General features: G+C 41.4%; 1 protein-coding gene across 2 annotated transcripts; it reads right to left on the bottom strand.

Moving 5' to 3' along the window:
- Window positions 1–4,528: 4,528 nt before the first annotated feature.
- BCL2L12 (BCL2 like 12) lies at window positions 4,529–19,526 on the bottom strand. 2 transcript variants are annotated; one of them, XM_069742555.1, is made up of 7 exons: window positions 19,391–19,526; window positions 14,117–14,298; window positions 12,406–13,031; window positions 11,605–11,736; window positions 10,879–10,988; window positions 6,330–6,599; window positions 4,529–5,364 (listed from the first exon to the last, which is right to left on the bottom strand). In XM_069742555.1, exons 2-7 carry the CDS (start codon window positions 14,284–14,286, stop codon window positions 5,317–5,319), a joined length of 1,356 nt encoding a protein of 451 aa, XP_069598656.1. In that variant the 5' UTR covers window positions 14,287–14,298; window positions 19,391–19,526; the 3' UTR covers window positions 4,529–5,316. The 2 variants fall into 2 exon arrangements, with proteins under 2 accessions (XP_069598656.1, XP_069598657.1); XM_069742556.1 differs by having other exon boundaries at window positions 5,177–5,364; window positions 14,117–14,295; window positions 19,391–19,518.
- Between the last annotated feature and the right edge of the window lie 607 nt (window positions 19,527–20,133).

Raw genomic sequence — 20,133 nt, 5'->3', positions numbered from 1 at the left:
ACATACCCATGGCTTGATTGGCTGACGTTCGAAATGTGGGCGTGTAGTGCAAGGAAGCGCCGCCCCTTATCGTGAGACGATGGATGCGGGGTTTCTTGGGATGCGGCGGAGGCGCCAGTGCTGGAAGGAGCAGCGATGTGCGCGGATGTGGCGCTAAAGAGCGCGATAATCAACGCATCTGCTGATTATCTGTGCACTGCATCCAATCTGATCGGCACAACCGATTGGACGATTTATTCAAAACTCGACCAATTCATTCCATTTCCACTGATCAAATAAACTACTTTTATTTCCAATGTGAGTGGCCACAACCCAATACAATCAGTCCTTGACATCTTTCCAGGATGATTTCACACATTAACGGTTTTATGTACCGCAACATCAGATCCAAAATTAACAGATCGTTGTAAAAAAAAAAAATCAGATCCTGTCCCAAAACAGCGCCACACATGTCCACAGGTCGTGTCTGGTATCACGCCCAATTCTGCAATACCAAATACACACTGAGGGTTTTGAGTAGTTTTTGGAGCAGAAACCCTCCAAAAATCCTCCTCCAAACCTGGAAAATCGAGAAAAATTGACCAGCGTGAACATAACCCTACAGGTCATGTGCAGACTTTTTTTTTCCCTAAGTTTTTAGAGCAAAAATTGCCAAGTTTAAAAAGGAAAAACTTGTTTTTTTTTTATTTTTTAGGAGTTTTTTTGGGAGGCGAATAAAAAACAAAATGGAAAAATGGCTTCAAAAACACTTGAACGGCTTTCTCTATTCATTTCTATGAGGAAGTCACTCTTTGGAGGGTTTTTATTTTGGTTTAGGTTTTCACAAACTTTGGTGGGAGAAAAAAAATCCATGACACTTCGAGAAAGCGGATTCCGTTGGAAGACACTACACATTTGGCACTGTCCAACCAAAAACTTGCAACAACAACAAAAAAAGTTAGGAAAATGCCTAAAATTACTAAAGGAATCAAAAAACTTCACCAGGGAATTTTATTTTTTTTTTAAAAAAAGGTGGATACTGAATTTTTGACCACGTAAAAAAAAAAAAAAAAAAAACTTAGTTATAAAATGATTTGTCTCCCTAGGAGACATAAGCAGGGCCAGACAAGCGGCAGATTTTTATTTTTCACACTCTTTGATCGGGCTCGATTTATCATTTGTGGGGGGGTTTAAGTCCATATACGTTTTTGTTTTTTTTGCTGAGTTTTCTGTGATAAGTTTGTTAAATTATTTTACTCTTTTTTTTTTTTTTTTTTTTTTTTTAATTCATTACATTTTTGCCAAAAATAGGATTTTGTTCCTGAACCCTAACCGATTTTGTGACTTTTTAGTGCAAAAAATGTGCAAAAACTGGCATGCATAAAATCAGTCTAGAAGACTGTAGTAGAGTTGTGCTAAATTTTGCCACTTTTTAAAAAAGTTAAATATCTCAAAAATACACAATGACGTAAAAAATAAAAATCAGAAAACGAACTAAATCACAAAAAAAGCCACAAATTGTTTGATTAATTTGTCGCAAATCATAAATTTAGAGGTAATTTGTTAAAAAAAAAAAATGGCAGAAATGCAATGATGAATCGGGTCCTATGGTGGCAAACACTTGCCTGTTAATTGGGGGTCATTTTAGTGAAGTTCTGCAGATTTCGTGGTTCTGTCTGACGGTTGCGTCATCTTACCGCTGTCCATTTCATATGGTTTAAGGCTATGTGCACGCGTTGCGGATTTTGCTGCGGATCCGCAGCGGTTTTGACGCTGTGGATTCGCAGCGGTTTCCCATGCGTTTACAGTACCATGTAAACCTATGGAAAACAAAATCCGCTGTGCCCATGGTGCGGAAAAAAAATGCACAGAAACGTAGCGTTGTTTATTCCGCAGCATGTCAATTCTTTGTGCGGATTCCGCAGCGGTTTACACCTGCTCCTCAATAGGAATCCGCAGGTGTAAAACTGCAGGTGGAATCCATACAAAATCCGCAAAAAAATTGCGGTAAATCCGCAGTAAGGTTTACCTGCGAATTTACCAAAATCAGTCCGGAAAAATCCGCAGAGTAATCCGCAACGTGTGCACACACCCTTAATGGGTAGAAAAAAAAGATGGAAAAGCTTTCCTTTTTCCTTGAGAAAATTGCATGGCACATTGATGCAGAAAATGGACACACGGGACAAAAATGGCTGAAAATCAGATTTACTAATTTGGGGTTCTATCCTGAAGAAGTGTGATAACTTCAAAACGCGTCAATAAAAAAACCGCCAGTACGTCCATCTTAAGGGTATGTGCACACGTCAGGATTTCTTGCAGAAATTTCCTGACAAAAACCGGACATTTCTGCCAGAAATCCGCATGCGTTTTTTTTCACGTTTATGCATTTTTTTTGCTTTTTTTCCCCAATGCATAGAATAGCGGGAAAAACCGCAAAAAATCCGCAAAATTAATGAACATGCTGCTTTTTTTTTACCGTGATGCGTTTTTTTTCGTGGAAAAAACGCATCATGTGCACAAAAATTGCAGAATGCATTCTAAATGATAGGATGCATATGTATGAGTTTTAATGCGTTTTTATAGCATTTTTATCGTGAAAAAATGCAAAAAAAACTGAATGTGTGCACATACCCTTATGTGTCCTGGATCTTTCCTGCGGCAGCAGCGCAGAAAAAACACCTAATATTCCTCTAGTGAAAATCGGATTTGGCACCCTTATGAAAAATGGGTATTTTCTCCCCCCAAAAAACGGATGTCTGATGGTCATCATTTTTCTGACGTAGGCCAGTGTGTTTTTCTGGATGAGGTCTCTGCAAGTTGACAAAAAAAAGTAGACAAACCCTTTAAGGAAAGCAATTGTATATTAGGTCAGAGTACAACATGCGTGGGCCGAATCATCCCATACAACATGGAGTATTGAGAAGATAAGGTGTGAAGCGCTGCTAGTATAAACATCGTGGTCTGTACTTGTATGAAACCAGCCTTAGGCTTCATTCAGACTTCCATTTTTTTTTTGCATTCAAGAAAATTGGACCAATTATTCTGACCAGCATGCCATGAGCGTCATCCAATATTCTTGTACGTGGAAAAAAAAAAAAAAAAATGAATTAAAAAAATGTCTCCACCTTCTTTATTCTGACAGTCCATGAAAATCGGACCACGCTCTGATGTCATCTGAGTGCAGTCCGATTTTTTTCACAGACCCAAAGACTCCTAGGATCAAAATCGGACATGCCTCCGATATTTTCTGCAGACTACATGGTCCGATGGGGTGGGGGAGGGAATGGACATGTCAATGGCCCCACAGACTATCACAGGTACAAAAAAAAAAAAAAAAAAAAAAAAAAAAGGATAGCACTTGTACGCGAAAACGGGTGTGAATAAGGCCTTAGGCGTTTCAGCTCGCTTGCTCGGTCAGGACAGTAGCAGTCACTTGCGACTTTGAGACATTTTCAGGCACAGGAGTCTACTATCCCTCTACAGTTTGAGACATTTTTCGTCGTATGACTGGAGCATTATAAATTACCTCAGTGCTGTCATGACAATTTTTCGGGTAGCAGATAGACGTCAATTCATCACCTCAGTGCTGTCAAAGTGATGAATTTATTAACCTTTTTTTTTTTTTTTTTTTTTTTAAATGTATAACTGGGATTTGAATACTGGAGCCTGGTCTGAGTATTATTGTTTTTTTCACAGGCCGTGATTTACCACCCATAGCAACCAATCACAGAGCAGCTTTCAATGAACCACAGCTGTTTAAATGATGAAAGTTCGTCTCTGATTGGTTGCTATTGGCAACAAAAACACTTGTTTTAGACAGTTTAGGCCCAAAATTTTGACAAAGGTGTGCGGCCCTGTGACTTCACACTACAGGGATTATATTTCGGCCCACTATACATATCTATGACAGACAGAATTCATTGACCAGTCTTGAGTCTGCAGATTTCCCTACATCTAGATTTTTTAACTGGAAAAAATGTAAAAAAAAATTGAATAAAAGTCAAATAAAATTAGAATTTTATATCTAGTTCAGAAATTTCATCAATTTATTCTCAAATCATTGGATTTGTGTTAATATTTGCACTCCTTCAGTACAGTCTGTGAGAACCATAATATGGCTATAGGTAGAAATCAGGGGACATCATCTCACAGAAGGCAGCGCCTGCACCCATCTATGGTGTGAACGAGCACATGCAGCTACTTCATTTGAGGCTGTGACTGATTGATTTTTAATATGGAGTCTAAACCGGGGCCTAAAAGTGTCGTTAAGCCTTGGAAGCAAGGGTCTCCTTAAAGGGAACCTGTCACCTGAATTTGGCGGGACTGGTTTTCGGTCATATGGGCGGAGTTTTCGGGTGTTTGATTCACCCTTTCCTTACCCGCTGGCTGCAATATTGGATTGAAGTTCATTCTATGTCCTCCGTAGTACACGCCTGCGCAAGGCAATTCAGGTGACAGGTTCCCTTTAAAGGAAAACTTCCTGTACTAGGGGGGGAATGGTCAGTCTTTTACACAAAACTTAATGTGGACCGTAAAAATTATATCAAAAGAAACTTAACATTCACTTTAATGCCAGGCAAACATTAAAACCAACACGGTGCAAATTACACCCTATGGGTAAATATCTGCTGACAGGAACCAATAGTTTTCAATTACAAAAGTTAAAAAATAAGTATTTCCCTTCAGATATTAGAAAACAGATTAAAAAGTGCAAGTCGGCATCTATAGTGTTTTTCTTTAGTCCTGCCCAACATGGCGGCAGAGGCGGTCAGTATACGGCAGCAGGGTCACACATCATTCAGGCGTCTGAATAATTAAATAGCTACACCACACAATTTGTCAATGTTCAGAACGTATTGATTACAGTAATATTGATACTGGCACCGACAGGCTTTGGACCCACACATTACAGTAGTGGGTGTGCGTCCCAATCTCAAGACATCTCACACAGAAACTTGGTATAAAAATTCCAAAAGTGGTTAAAAAATTTTTTTCTTCGGCCTACGTTTGTAGGCCGGTTTGGAATTCGGTTCCAAGAAAAAAAATAACACAATGGCACGTGCCCGCAGATGCCAAAGTTTTAGAAAAGTCTTAATTCGAAAAGGATTAAAAAAAAAAAAAAAAAATAGTCACAGGAGGTATTTTGGCAGATTTTGTTCCCTGATCCATTGTAAGATGTCCGTACGATAACATATCGGGCCACAGAAGTAGTCGAGGTCGACCATGTTGACAGTATCACGCACAGTATTCCTTTAGACATATGGAACAGGTTTAGGCAACAGTGTAGACCTGCCCAGGCCTGGATACAATGGAGGTATTCTTGTTGTTTTGGTCAAATTAGTCAATTTGCAAGTCGGAAATATCTCCGTCGGAAACTAATTTTTCCTGTTCGAGAAAAATGAAATTACGAGATTAAAAAAATTGACATGTAAATTGATTAAGAGAATGACATAACGAGGATCTCTAGTTTGGGAGTGGGGAGGGCCGAGAATCAATTACTATACAGGTATAAAATAAATATTTGCTAGTCCTATTAAAGCTGGAACCTCTTTGCTGTTAATATGTTTCTATTTTTTTTTTTTTAATAAAATGTTCATTATATGCACAAGCCACATTATTTTAAGGCTGGAGCTACACTGTGAATATTGAGTTGATACAGGTCGTGCAGCCAAAGATAACTGTAGTCTGCGGCTACATCACAGCCTAATGCAAGCTATTGGGTTCTCATTGCAAAGGTACCCAAGCGAATTGTAAAAAGCTCCGCACCAGTTGGATTGATTGTCACGGTTGCAAGACCTTGTAGGTAGCAATGCAACCCCATTCACTTGCATCACCTGAGTAAACCAGTGACTATCGCCATTATGATTGCCTGATCTATAGTTATCAAAATGGCAGGATTAATGTGACCATGTGATCGGCTTTTTTGACTGCATCCTCTTCATACACCTACAGCGATCAGAGAATGCGCGGATACAAGATGTTCTGCAGCCTATATGGCCATATGTGCTGAACGAGCTGGAGAGGAGTCAGATAGGTCATTAATTATACCATTCAGATGCAAATTTCCCTGCAGCACCTCCAGAGGGAAAATTAAGCATTACATAGTTCCTATTAAAATTAATGAGCTATCGGTGTAATGCATAGAAGTGTCGGGTCCTCCAGGGGCTTTTATAAGAAGCTCCGGCAACTAATTAAGGGTCCTCAATTAAAAGGGTACACCGATGGCCTATCCCAAGGGTTAGTTCACCAATATCAGATTAGTATAAAAGTGCTGGACAATTCCTTTAACTCAGAATTCCTTAATATGGAATCGTGTGTAGTGGTCAAAACAAAAAAACAGGATAGATTACCCAGCCTCCTTGCTTCTGTAGCCAGGGAACAAACATGTCCATGTATTGAAGACTGTAGCCCATTAGTGTGTGAACGGCATGGCTATTAATCCCGGCCACCTTCCTGGTCAGCTCCATAGTCAGAGCAATTTTCGTCAGTTCCGGGCTCACACTTGAGCCCGCTTCGTCCTTTTCGACCTCGGCATCTCTTGTAAAAACTTCTGCAAGACGGAAGAAGCTGCCGTAGGACATCCTGCTGAGGGTATTCCTGAGGAAGGGATCCTTACTGATCTACAGGATAAAATATATATAAATCACTTTCCAGCTAATCGAGTGCTCCATAAAGTCACCCAGAAATGACAATTAGCATTCCCTCGAGCAAAAGTACAATTACAAACTAATGATAATGTTAACATACACTCAGACGAAGCAGGCTCCATTGTTCTTATGGACAAAGGTCTATACGAGAAAGAAATCTTAAATACTGTATGTTAAAAGATTCCAAGGCTTATCAGTCATTGGTTTCTGATCCTATTACCGAAATCAAAAAATCGTTAACAAAACCTTTGGATGTAGGCGTACACCTTGGGTCTTATTCCAACTAGACAAGCTGAATATTTAAATCCTCCCTGTCCGAGGACTCTTTAATTCCATGCTTCCTCAAAAATACACAAGGAGAAATTTCCACCACGATTTAGACCAACTCCAGGCATTGGATCTATGTCGTAAAGTCTCTTGCAAGACGTTATAGGCTAGACTTCAACCTTTGGTATAGTTGTCCCCTAGTTACATTTGTGATTCAAAACAGGTTTTAAATGCTATGAAAGGACATTTAATGGTTGGAAAATTATACCTGGATAACGTGTGATATGAATGCACTGTACACCTCGATACTGCATAATCTAACAATAGTTGCTTTGACTGATCAAATCTGCAAATACACAGATTATATTGAGGAATTTCAGCAATTTATACTTAATGTCACTCACTTTTTATTGACAAAACAATAATTTCTCTTTTCGGGATACATTTTCATTACAATGCCAAGGATGTTCTACAGGTGCCAAATTTTCACTCTTGCTGGCTAATATCTTTATTAAATCGGTGAAAAGATAAATATGTATATACATATTCATTTATCTCTGATGTGTGATTTTTTTTTTTTTATGTGGAAGTTTCATCGACGACGTTCTCGTCACTTGGTGAGGCTGTGGGACGTCCATAGGTAATTTCATCACATACATAAATAATAATGTTGACTATTTTTAATATTCCCCTTTCTTTGGATATAAAATGGACTCTATACACATTGGATCTACCCAGAACCATATGGGAACTTAGGGAAGCAATCTTTATGGAGATATGAGCGGTTGTATGATACAAATATACATGGTAAATTTAGGTCTATCCATGAAGTATGGTTGCTTTTCCAGAGGGAATATATAACCCTGCCATGCAATATATATTAATTGAGTAATATGGAATACTTTGTGGTGTGTTATTACCTGCTGGTCCTCTAGTTTGGCTTGAGCCATCCAGCATATACAGGGTGGAGCGCGGTAATTTGCTTTTTTGCACTGCATGCTGTGGCGGCACTGTCGGTCGAAGAGAGGGGAGAGTGGGTGTGGCTCACAGTGGCTGATGGGAGATTTGTATTCCTCTGCCTTTCAGTTGCCATCATGCAGTGGACACGTGAGGAGAGGTCATTTTGTGTTGAAGCGTATTTTTCAAATGCCCACTCGATCATTGCAGTGCAGCGTGCTTTTCGTTTACAATTCGCTGTTCCTCCACGCGGACGTGTTCCTGGACGGCAATCAATTGTAAATTGGGTGAATGCATTCAGAACAGCAGGGAATGTGTCATGTGTACGAAGGGGACCTGAGAGAAGGATTACAACACCACAAAACATCGAGAGAGTTAGAGCAGCAGTACTGCAATCTCCGAAACGCTCTGCTCGGAAGCAATCATTTGCTCTTGGCATTTCAAGACGTTCTCTCCACCGGATTCTTCATGATGAACTGAATTTTCACCCGTATAAAATGTGCGTGGTCCAACATTTGTCAGCATGGGACTATTTGACACGGCGGACCTCTTGTGAAGACATGTTAGCAACGATACCCCACTGCACACACAGCGAGGGTTACCATGAATTGTTTGAGGCAAATGTTTCCTGAACGGCTTATCTCTTTGAGGGGAGATGTGAACTGGCCAGCATGCTCACCAGATTTAGCCCCATAAGATTTTTTCCTTTGGGGTTACCTGAAGTCTAAGGTGTATATCAACCGTCCCAACACCTTGGAAGACCTAAGGAACAATATTGAAGCTGAAATTGGCAGAATACCAGTGGACATGCTTGTTAGAGTTCATGAAAACTTCAGAAAACGTATGCAGCAGTGTGTGGATAGCGAAGGTCGACATTTGCCAGATACACTATTTAAAACCATGTAATTTAAAAATTCCATTACTGTTCAGTATAATTAAAATATAAAATAAATTTTTCTAATGATCATAATTTTTTTATTTCATTCCCAAATCAGCAAATTACCGCGCTCCACCCTGTACTTGAATGATTTTATGTATTTGTTATAAATAAACCTTATTGATTTTATATATACACTCCTTGTTTGGTTCTGGGTAGATGTGATATTTACGGAGTGTGACCCATTTATGCTTAGGGTATTGTAAGGACTAATATGTATATCTATACACATTGGGACTGTACTATGAATAAGACCTGAACTGTTGGAAATGCCTAAGGTCCATTCCGAATATTTTATTTTTTTTTTTGCACAATTTTCCAAAGAGGTTTTTGAATTTTTAACATGGAATAATAAAGGATTTTGCTTTGAATTATTTTTTGGACACGATGCTGGATACACCCAACATTTGCATCTTTAATGAACACATGACTCAGTACTATGTAACTATAACTTGTCTTTAATGATTAACATTACTTATTGTATTTATAGAGCTGAGTGAATCTATTTGCAGGATCCGTGCTCAGCAACCAGGTCAGTAATCCACCTTTGATTTGAATTATCTCTTTTGGATGTGATGCTGGATACACCCAACATTTGCATCTTTACCAGCTGCCGACCCAAATTCTATCCCTGCACCGCCCTAGAAGAATGTCCACAAACTGCATACTAGGCAAGTTGGATTTCAACTTTTTTTCTACCTTTATCTGTGTGCATCTTTGAACTTAGAAAAAAAGTACATCTTAGTTAAAGGGAACCTGTCACCCCCAAAATCGAAGGTGAGCTAAGCCCACTAGCATCAGGGGCTTATCTACAGCATTCTGTAATGCTGTAGATAAACCCCCGATGTATCCTAAAAGATGAGAAAAAGAGGTTAGATTATACTCACCCACGGGCGGTCCTGTCGCGGTCCGGGGCCTCCCATCTTCTTACGATGACATCCTCTTCTTGACTTCACGCTGCAGCTCCGGCATACTTTGTCTGCCCTGTTGAGGGCAGAGCAAAGTACTGCAGTGCGCAGGCGCTGGGAAAGGTCACAGAGGCCTGGAGCCTGCGCACTGCCCTCAACAGGACAGACAAAGTACACCTGCGCAGGAGCCGCAGCGTGAAGACAAGAAGAGGACGTCATCTGATGAAGATGGGAGGCGCCGGACCGGGACACCCATCGAACCGCAGCGGGACCGCCCCTGGGTGAGTATAATCTAACCTCTTTTTCTCATCTTTTAGGATACATCGGGGGCTTATCTACAGCATTACAGAATGCTGTAGATAAGACCCTGATGCTGGTGGGCTTAGCTCACCTTCGATTTTGGGGGTGACAGGTTTCCTTATAATAAAATTGCACAAAGTTTCAGTCTACACTCTTCGGTTAATTTCCTGAACCCCTGATATTCAGTTTTCACCCTAAATCCAAGTTTCAAATTTCTCTAGTCTAGGAGTGTCCTTCACAGTAATATAGGCTGGATGTGAGGTCCATGTATTGAAAGGGTGATGTGGTCTTCAGCACAGCTTCTATCCTGTACATGTGTTTTCCTCTTTTTCTATACTCTGCAGTCTCTGAAACTGTACAGGCTTCCCCACCTCTCCACTTGAGAGATTTCAGGCTGGAGCAGAAAGAGCTACCAAGAACAGGATGTCTGATGGATTTGTAACATTTTTGAAAATGCACTGAGCTAGATAATCGCTCATTATCAGCACAGCTTCTATCCTGTACATGTGCTTTCCTCTATGTCTATACTCAGCTTTCTCTGCAGTCTCTGAAACTGTACATGCTTTCTCACCTCTCCGCTTGAGAAGGATTTGAGGTTGGAGCAGAGAGCCATCAAGAACAGGATGTCTGATGGATTTGTAACATTTTTGAAAATGCACTGAGCTAGGTAAACGCTTACAGACGCTCCGCAACAGCAAAACGATAGAAGGTTTTTAATGAAGACTATTCAGAAAGTTGCATTACTTTGCCTTTAGGAAGCAAATGAACCATAAAATTCTATGTAATGGTATCCATAGCATTTACGTGCAGACGGGGGGTGGATGTGCTCAAAGTGATGGGGTAGGTAAATTTTAGAAGGAGCTAAAGGTTAGTCGGCCCTCACCTTTGCATTGATAACTACGGCCTGTTCCTGCAGTAAGGCCACCAGCTTCCGAATCACTTCATCCTTGTCCTCCACAGCCGGCCTATCATCAGTAGTGACATTATTGTTGTCTGTAAAGTGTAGAGAAACACACACTAATTTATATATGACCTACAATAACGGCACAAACAGTACAACATCTGCTTTACAGAAGTGCAACCGTCCCTATCAAACACTTAATCATTTGGAATCTGGTTTCTTTTTTAATTCTAAATGTACTGAAGCTAGAAAATCATTTGCTAGCAAAAATAATAAAAAAATAAAGTATTTAATCTGTAACTACAAGGGAGAAAGCAAAGCAAAAGGTGTTTTTGAAAGAAAAAAAAAAAAAACAAACAAAAAAAATCACATGTATCTTCCAAAATCTGCACTGTAATGACGCACGGACAATTTTTCCGCGTACAGAAAGTATAAAAAAAAAAAAGGACCTTTTTTGGGGATCGGAGTGTCAATTTTTCTCGGATGTGGAAAATAAAAATAAAAATGTTTCTCCACCTTATCTATTCTGACAGTTTGTGAAAATTGGCCTATGTTTTCACGGACTTGCATAAATGATGTTTGTATACTTTACAAGGGAAACCAAATTGTGCCAGAAAAAAAAAAAAACCTAGATATATACTAAAACACTCACTGACCATGGAAAAGTAGAAGAAATAGAAAGAAGGTAAAAGAAAAACCTCATCATACTTCCGTGGAGGACGAATACTGGAGAAGCAGGACCCTTCTGCGGCTCCTGAGGACTCTTTAATCTTTTGTGTTTGAGCAACGTCTCCAACTTTTTTGCAGCTAAAGAGTAAATCTCGGAGTCTTCAAGTCTTCCTAATAATGCATAAAGAATGAAAACCATAAGAGCCAGTACGATTATGGCCATATCAAACTTATAAGTATTTTTCCCGTCGATGGGGCTAGGTGAAAGCTTGTTTGTTTTTTTTTTGCATGCCAAGATTTAATTTTCAATAGTACCAATTTAGGGTACATAGATGTTTTGATTGTATTTTATTGCTTTTTTTGGAGGTCAAAAAGCAGCAATTCTAGCATTATGATTTTATTCTGTACCAGTTAAATAGTTTTATGTTTTGTCTATATGGTGATACCCAATATGTTTATTTTTCAATTTAATTTCTTTATGTAGTATTTTTTTTAAACTTTTTTTTTTTAACCCTTCATTAGATAGGCTGGGGGCTACAAAGAAGTACAAATATGGTGGCGTCGACTGGACCTTAACCACTCGTGACAGTGTCGAGAGATTGACATTGGCATTTAAGTGGTTAAACAGCCGTTAGAGGATTCCCAATCTTCAGAGACTTATCACCTATCCCATGAATGGGAATTAAGTGGCGACTATGGGGACACCCTTTTGACCTCCAAGTTTCCTTGAGCAATCTGAGCCGACGCCGCCGTCTAGATCTGTGTCAGTACAAGAATCTTTCGCGTGTTCTTCATTGAAAGGTAGCCAAAAAATAAATAGAATACATAACATTTCCATACCAGCTTCCTGAATCGGAGCATAAGGCTCCTCGTTCCACGATTTCACAGGCAGAAAGTCAGGCCGGGCAGGTTTGGAGTCCACCTCCGGAGTATTCTCTTTGTGCGTTTTTTTCTTAAGTAGCTTTTTAAAAGAGAAGGAACGGCTGGGCTTTTTTGGCAAGTACTTCTCATAGGAGCCTGTGTCGTATTGCTTCTGATCTTCCTCCGTTAAAGAAGTTGTAGAGGTCATCACCGTACAGGCAAGTAACGGGTTAGGAGACTTGGGCCGTTTGATGGATTCCCCTTTGGCGGTGGCTTTCCCGTGGTCCTCAAGTACAGCCTCAATAGAGTCTTTGGATTTACTCTGAACGCTTCCATTCCTGTCCTTTAGTGAACCGCCCTTTTCCTTCACCTGGCCCGGTTTTTTCAGCAGCTTCTTAATGCTGGTTTTGAAGCCGTGTTTGGTCTCTTCCACCCGATTGATCTCTTCGTGTAGGGAATTCCAGGTACCATGACGTCCCTGTGCTGGCGACTCACTGAACGCCGGGCTCCTGCTCCTTTCATCTCTTTCGGGCTCTTTGCTTCTTTTTCTATCTGACTTTTTAGATTTCTTTGGAAATAATTCCTTACTTTCTTCATGATTTAACCTTAGGAGATGGAGGTAAAAAAAAAAAGACATTCTGTGACTATGTGCATTTTACCAATCAACACCTGCACCGCGAGTACCCACTAAGTTGTGAACATCAGTCTTCCCCTTTCCTTGCTGAAAATTAATCAATTATGTCCAGCACAAGGAGGACCACATAAAAGAGAGAGGGGGGTTTAATCCCAAAAAAAGAATACGGGTCTTATGGGTGTTGTTGGATGTAGGCAAAAAGGAGGGGATTTGTATTTTGATCCATTCCATTTAAGTTTAAAGGGAACCTGTCAGAACAAAAAATGAAATTTACCTGCAGATATAGCGTTAATCTGCAGGTAAATGGCATTACATTGCTACCTGGCTGACTTACTGAAAGTGTGGCTACCAGGAGAAAATTTACTTATTTCTTCCTGGGAGCCGCCAGCTTTCAGTCATGGGGCATGGTGAGGTTGGAGTCATTGCTCTATATACTATAAGCACAGCCCAGCACTTTGATTGACAGCTCATAGAGCAGAGCCAGCTTTCAATCAAGGTAAATAGCGTTACATTTCTACCTGGCCGTCTTGCTGAAAGTGCGGCTACTGGGAGAAGATTAACTTATTTCCTCCTGGGAGCCGCCGGCTTTCAGTCATGGGGGCGTGCACGGTGTGATTACAGTCATAGCTCTCTATACTGTGAGCGGCGGCTGCAAAAATATCCCAGCACTTGGACAGCCGGATCTGCACCGCATGAGGTCAACCAAAATGCCGGGCCGTGCTTACAGCCACTGCGCACAGTATAGAGAGAGAACCCTAATTGCTCCCTGCACCGCCCCTATAACTGAAAGCCGGCGGCTCCCAGGAGGAAAGAAGTTCATTTTCTCCCAGTAGCCGAAAAATCCACAGTGTATAACAGCAGCAAAAGCGTCTGAGATATTACAAAATCTCTGACCAAGGGTGCAAAATTAATTTGCAGTGTATCAATCCATGCCGCTTTCTGAATTATACGGGGTGAAACGTGCAAATCCCAGAGTCAGAATAGATTTTATCTGCTCAATTTACGTCACACGTCAGCATACCCTAAATTTTCCTCAAAAAACTAAATGAAGCGTACCTGTGACTGTACTTCTTTGGGTCATGGTACGCGCGCCCCACGTGTCCTAGGTGCCTTCCCTCATCTTGACCCAAGGATCGCTTTAAGAAGGCTTCCAAGACGCACTTTGTTTCCGCTTTCACCTTTATCAGGCTGAGGTCGCCATTTGTGGGGTTACCGACCGCATCCATTCCACATCACTGCTATAAAATACAGCGAAAAATTATTACTAAGCATAAAAGTTAAATTCTCAAAAAATACTAAAAAAAAAAAAAAAAAGGTTTAACATCAAAACAAACAATCGGTCATTTCTTTCCCCCGTCACATATTTCCTTTGAACCGTCGTTAAAAAAAAAAAGTTAATGGCGTATTTAGAAAAGAGCCTGGGGCTCGGACTGTCTGTTTTCGGAAAGAACAATCCTGGAAGATTTGTTCTTAGAAGTCTACATTGTACAGTTTCTCCTGGAAACGTGACCTTTCTTAAAGAATGATTCTAAGGGTCTGCACAATGGCGACAACTATGAAAAAAATGATCCTGCATTGTCATTTTGTGGGGGATACAAGTATTTATGACACTGGTGCTGATCCTTGACCACAGAAACACATGGCAGTGATATCCAAGAGGCGCTAAAATTATCCTCCCCGTCATCGGGAGCATTTCTGACGCCTTGGAGGATCGGAATTTGGGATTTTCCCATTGTGCAGGTGCAGATCGCGCTGTTAATGTATCCTGACTCACTGGATACAGATCACGTCTTAGCGCCAAGGAAAGACCTGGTTTATGATCGAGGGTGTAACTTGAAAGAACTTTGCATAGTTGTCCCAGAAAACACTTCCTGATACTTTGTCCTCTCTGATTACACTGTAATCTTAGTATTAGATACTTAGACAGTAGCAATGGAAAAAAAAAAAAAAAATCAGACTGCAAGCTAATGGAGAGAAGAAGAAGGAGAAGCAGCACAAGCAGCAGCACAAGCAGCAGCACAAGCAGCAGCACAAGCAGAAGAAGCAGCAGCAGCAGAAGCGGCAGCAGCAGAAGCGGCAGCAGCAGAAGCGGCAGCAGCAGAAGAAGAAGCAGCAGAAGAAGCAGCAGAAGCTGAAGAAGGATAAGCAGCAGCAGCAGAAGAACAAGAAGAAGCAGAAGAACAAGAAGAAGCAGAAGAACAAGAAGAAGCAGAAGAACAAGAAGAAGCAGAAGGAGAAGAAGCAGAAGGAGAAGAAGCAGAAGGAGAAGAAGCAGAAGGAGAAGAAGGAGAAGGAGAAGAAGGAGAAGAAGCAGAAGGAGAAGAAGCAGAAGGAGAAGAAGCAGAAGGAGAAGAAGCAGAAGAAGCAGAAGGAGAAGAAGCAGAAGAAGCAGAAGGAGAAGAAGCAGAAGGAGAAGAAGCAGAAGAAGCAGAAGGAGAAGAAGCAGAAGGAGAAGAAGCAGAAGGAGAAGAAGCAGAAGGAGAAGAAGCAGAAGGAGAAGAAGCAGAAGAAGAAGAAGCAGAAGGAGAAGAAGCAGAAGAAGAAGAAGCAGAAGAAGAAGCAGCAGAAGAAGATGAAGACGAAGAAGAGATTATGCACTTTCCTTTCCCTTTTGCTACAAAAAAAGCCTACAACTTTGTACAGTATTGCTTAAAAAGAAAAAAAACAACAACAAAAACTAACTTTTTGTCTACAGCTCCTATGCAGATGTGTGGGTCTACATCCTGTCCCTCTGGAATTTGCACTTCAGCATTTCGGTGCATCATTTAGAGGAGGACTTTGGCAAGATCTCATCAGAGTGACGACACCGTAATATGCAGACCAGTTTCTGCTGCACATACACCTTGCGTCCATACAATGTACCTTATAAGTACAATTACACATATTGGAATTGCTGCAGATTTTCCATCAAAATTCTGGGCAAAATAAGGTAGAAGCCAAGCAGATGAGCTTTGAACAAATCCGCGGCTTGTCAATTTCTGCCATGGATTGGTCGCAGATCCATGGAGTTGGACAGGTAAGTCAAAATCTAGAACAATCCCAACAATTTGTGAGTATTATAAATTTGTAATCGTGACACAGGAGATGTAGACAAAGAATTGTTTGCAAAGAGGGAAAATATTCACGGCCATTATCTCTATGCAGGTACAACACAGCGATGACCTTTTCTACAGCAAAGCCCTCTCTGCTCAGGAATGACATTGGTCCGGATTTTGTTCAAATAGTAAATTCCACGAAATGGTCTAAAAAAAAAAAACCCTAATCGCATATTTTGCATAACATCATTGTTTGAACATGGCTCCGAGCGTTATAGATCCAAGTAAACAGACTGGTGACCTATGAGAAAAGGTCTACGCATTGTGTTTCGCATGCTGGTCTGGAATGCATAAAGGTTGACTTTGAGAAATAGCTCCCCCTTTCTCCACTGGCGGAGCCTGGTTTTGCAGTTCAGCCCCATTCATAACAATTCAACACATTGAATCTGTTGTTCATTGGCTCAGTCTTTTTTTTTTTTTCCTAACCTCACACTCAATTTTAAAGCTTGCTCCATCACGACAAGACTAAGGGCGGGTGCAGACAATTGTACATTTTCTCATCTAAGAGAATCTGGTCGATTATGAAAAAAAAAAAAAAAAAAAAAAAATCATACTGATCGCAGTATGCTCCGATTCTCTTGGATGAGGAGAAGATGGAGGAAAAAAAAACCTCCATTGTGTCAGTCTGCTGAAATCCGACTGCACTCAGATGTCATCCGAGTGCAGTAAGATGGTTTCCATTGAATGGACCGCGTGGTGGTTTCTTGTGCGGTCCATGTTTAACATTGCAAAAGGATAGGAGACACCTTATCATTTATTTAGGTGTGAGTGAAAAACACTGATGACATGGAGCCAATTTTTTTTTTTTTTGCCTAGCAGAGAGCGACCCTTCCTCAGAAGCCTAGGGTGGAATCTTGTGATTGTAGCACTGAAAATGTTGCAGCTCTGAATAATACATGATGAACACCAGAAATAAAATACAATGTTTGTTTGTTCCTTTGTGACATCAAGATGAGACGACTAAATTCCTAAGTCCGTCGCACTTTGTGCAACCTGATACTTTACTACAGGGTCACACCCGTGTCTACACAGCAAGAGCAGGCAGCGTGGAAGGAAAACAAAGTTATGTGCCGCGTCTGGAAGTGTGTGTGTAGGGGGTGACATCTGTCTAAGGGCTCATTCAGACATCTGATTTTTTTTCCCCCACATACGATGATCAAATGATCGAATTTTTAAAGAAAAAAAAAAAAAAAATTCCTCCTTTTCCATTCTGAAAGTCCATGAAAATCGGACTGCACTCAGATGTCATCCAAGTGCATCCGATTTTTTTTTCACGGATTCAACTCTGCGGATGCGTGAATGGCGCCATTGACTATCAGTGCTACCCATGAAGATCACAGACGCAAATCGGACTGCACTCAGATGTCATCCAAGTGCATCCAATTGTTTTTTTTTTTCACAGATTCAACTCTGCGGACGCGTGAATGGCGCCATTGACTATCAGTGCTACCCGTGAAGATCACAGACGCAAAAAAAATCTAATAAATGAGACTAACTATCAATATTGTGGAAACAGAAAATATTTACATTTAGAATCAGATTTATTAGTAAATATCAAAATGTTACAATGAAGGGATGAGGAAGTGAAACTTTACAGAAGAGGTAAGTGATAGGTAAAAGCCCCAAATGAATGGCCACCCTGGTAAAGAAATAAAAGCTGCGGACCCCGTCCTAGAAGTGCCGCCCACTCCCTTGTTTTATATCTAGTACTCATCATTTTACAAGCCGGGTTCATTACAGGGACGTCACAGCCTGTAAAAACTGACAGCCTGCTGGCTGCATTAATTAGTCACATAGTAAAGACCCAGACGTCATAGTGTCATTTCTCATCAGAGTCTAACCCCCCATGCTTTACACTGCAGCTTCTGCAATTGTGTAGAAGTAAAGCCTATCTGAATGATTGCAAAAAAAAAAAAAAAGAAAACCTGATTTTTAAAGGAGAAGCTGACCTGTAAGATGTAGCAGGATCGGCCGCCCACAGGTGAACAAACCCTACAAGGGGGCAACTCAGTGATCGGAGGAGGTTATTAGTCTTAAAGGGGGATTTTCGATTTTAGAAAACCTGTTATATATATATAGGCTTTGCTCACCCTCCTTGGGTCCAGTGCTGAGTTTCCGCTGATGCTCACAGTGTGTTATTGTTGACAGCGCTGCAGACGATCACAGAGCCCCACCCAAGTAAACGGCATGAGCCATTCAGAGCTTCTGACCTCGCCGATTGGCTGCAGCGCTGTCATCGTGATAAAGCAACACTACAGACTCAGCCGCTGGTAAAAAAATGGAGGCAGACACGGGCCCTCTTACCTCTTGGGCTACAGCCAATGTCCAGCGCTGGACCAGGGGAGGGCGACTAAACAGGAAAAGCCGATTTCGATATGGGCGATCAATTTTCAGCTTGGGGGGCATGTAGGATGATTTTTTTTTTTTGGGGGGGGGGAGGGCTGATCATAAGTCCAACAAGGCGGATGCGGTGAGACTTTTACGCTTGCTGTCAGTGAACGGAAGCTTTCTTTTTTTTTTTATTCCTCAGACCTGACCCCGATCCAGGCGGATACATTGTATGGAAGGGAAGACGACGACGGCCCTATAAAAGGGATGGGGCGACGGCCCTATAAAAGGGATGGGGCGACGGCCCTATAAAAGGGATGGGGCGACGGCCCTATAAAAGGGATGGGGCGACGGCCCTATAAAAGGGATGGGGCGACGGCCCTATAAAAGGGATGGGGCGACGGCCCTATAAAAGGGATGGGGCGACGGCCCTATAAAAGGGATGGGGCGACGGCCCTATAAAAGGGATGGGGCGACGGCCCTATAAAAGGGATGGGGCGACGGCCCTATAAAAGGGATGGGGCGACGGCCCTATAAAAGGGATGGGGCGACGGCCCTATAAAAGGGATGGGGCGACGGCCCTATAAAAGGGATGGGGCGACGACAGCTCGCCGACAGCCTAATGTGAATCCCTAGGAGATAAGCGGCGCCGCACATTATAATATATATATATATATATATATATATATATATATATATATATATATATACACACACACACACACACACTATTTCTAGGGCGGTTTCACTGCCTACTGTGTGCATTATCCCCAATTATAACATCTTTTCTCATCCCCCTGCTCTCACATCATTATCACCTGCGACATTTACCAAAACAAAGTAAAAGTCGCACGACTTTCAGTTGTCGCAGACTGACCAAACAAGACCCACCCCAGCCTGTACTCACCCTCCGCACACACAGCAGCTGCTCCGGGGAACCAAGGACTGAGGACACCGGACCGTCCTCCTGCCGAACCGGGACCATCAACGAGCCGCAAAACTTCTGCAAGAGTCGGTACTGCCGACAAGTGCACTGCGCCTGCGCGATCTAGTGTCCGCCCGGGGATGGGCTCTGACGTCACGAGGGGCGGGGTTACTTTTTTTCCCCACTCCCCTTTCTGTGTGAGGTGACGAGGTTTCCGCTGTAGCTCTGTGCAGGATGTACTGGGACTACAAGTACCAGCATGTCCCGAGGAGGGCAGAAAACTATTAATGACATAACCTGAGCTCTCAGTAAACGGTCAACTATTGAGTTCCTCTTTAAAGGGCTCATTCTCAACCCCTTTAAAATTGCCAAACTATTTGCACTTTCCCTCAAAAAAATCCTCCTCAAAACTCATAAACTTGGAGTTTCCGCCAAGACATTGGGTCCACAGAGTTTTTCAAGGAGTTTTTGGAGCAAAAAGTCTCAAAAATGAAAAATTTCCTCAAAAACTGCTCAGTTTCCTCTAAAAAAAAAAAAAAAAAAAATCAGAAAAAATGCTCCGGCCGGCCTCCATTCATCATCATTTTTGGCGCCTGTTTTTTGAGTGTTTTGAGCCTTTTTTTTGTTTGCGCCCAATTAATTATTTTAGTTGCACTTTTTTTTTTTTTTACTCTTAATAATTCCAGTTTTTTTTTGCACCTGATTAATCAAGTGCGATTTTTTTT

The sequence above is a fragment of the Ranitomeya imitator genome, chromosome 10 (genome assembly GCF_032444005.1).
Source record: "Ranitomeya imitator isolate aRanImi1 chromosome 10, aRanImi1.pri, whole genome shotgun sequence".
In the NCBI taxonomy this organism is placed as follows: domain Eukaryota; kingdom Metazoa; phylum Chordata; class Amphibia; order Anura; family Dendrobatidae; genus Ranitomeya; species Ranitomeya imitator.
This window is presented reverse-complemented; position numbering and strand designations above follow the sequence as displayed.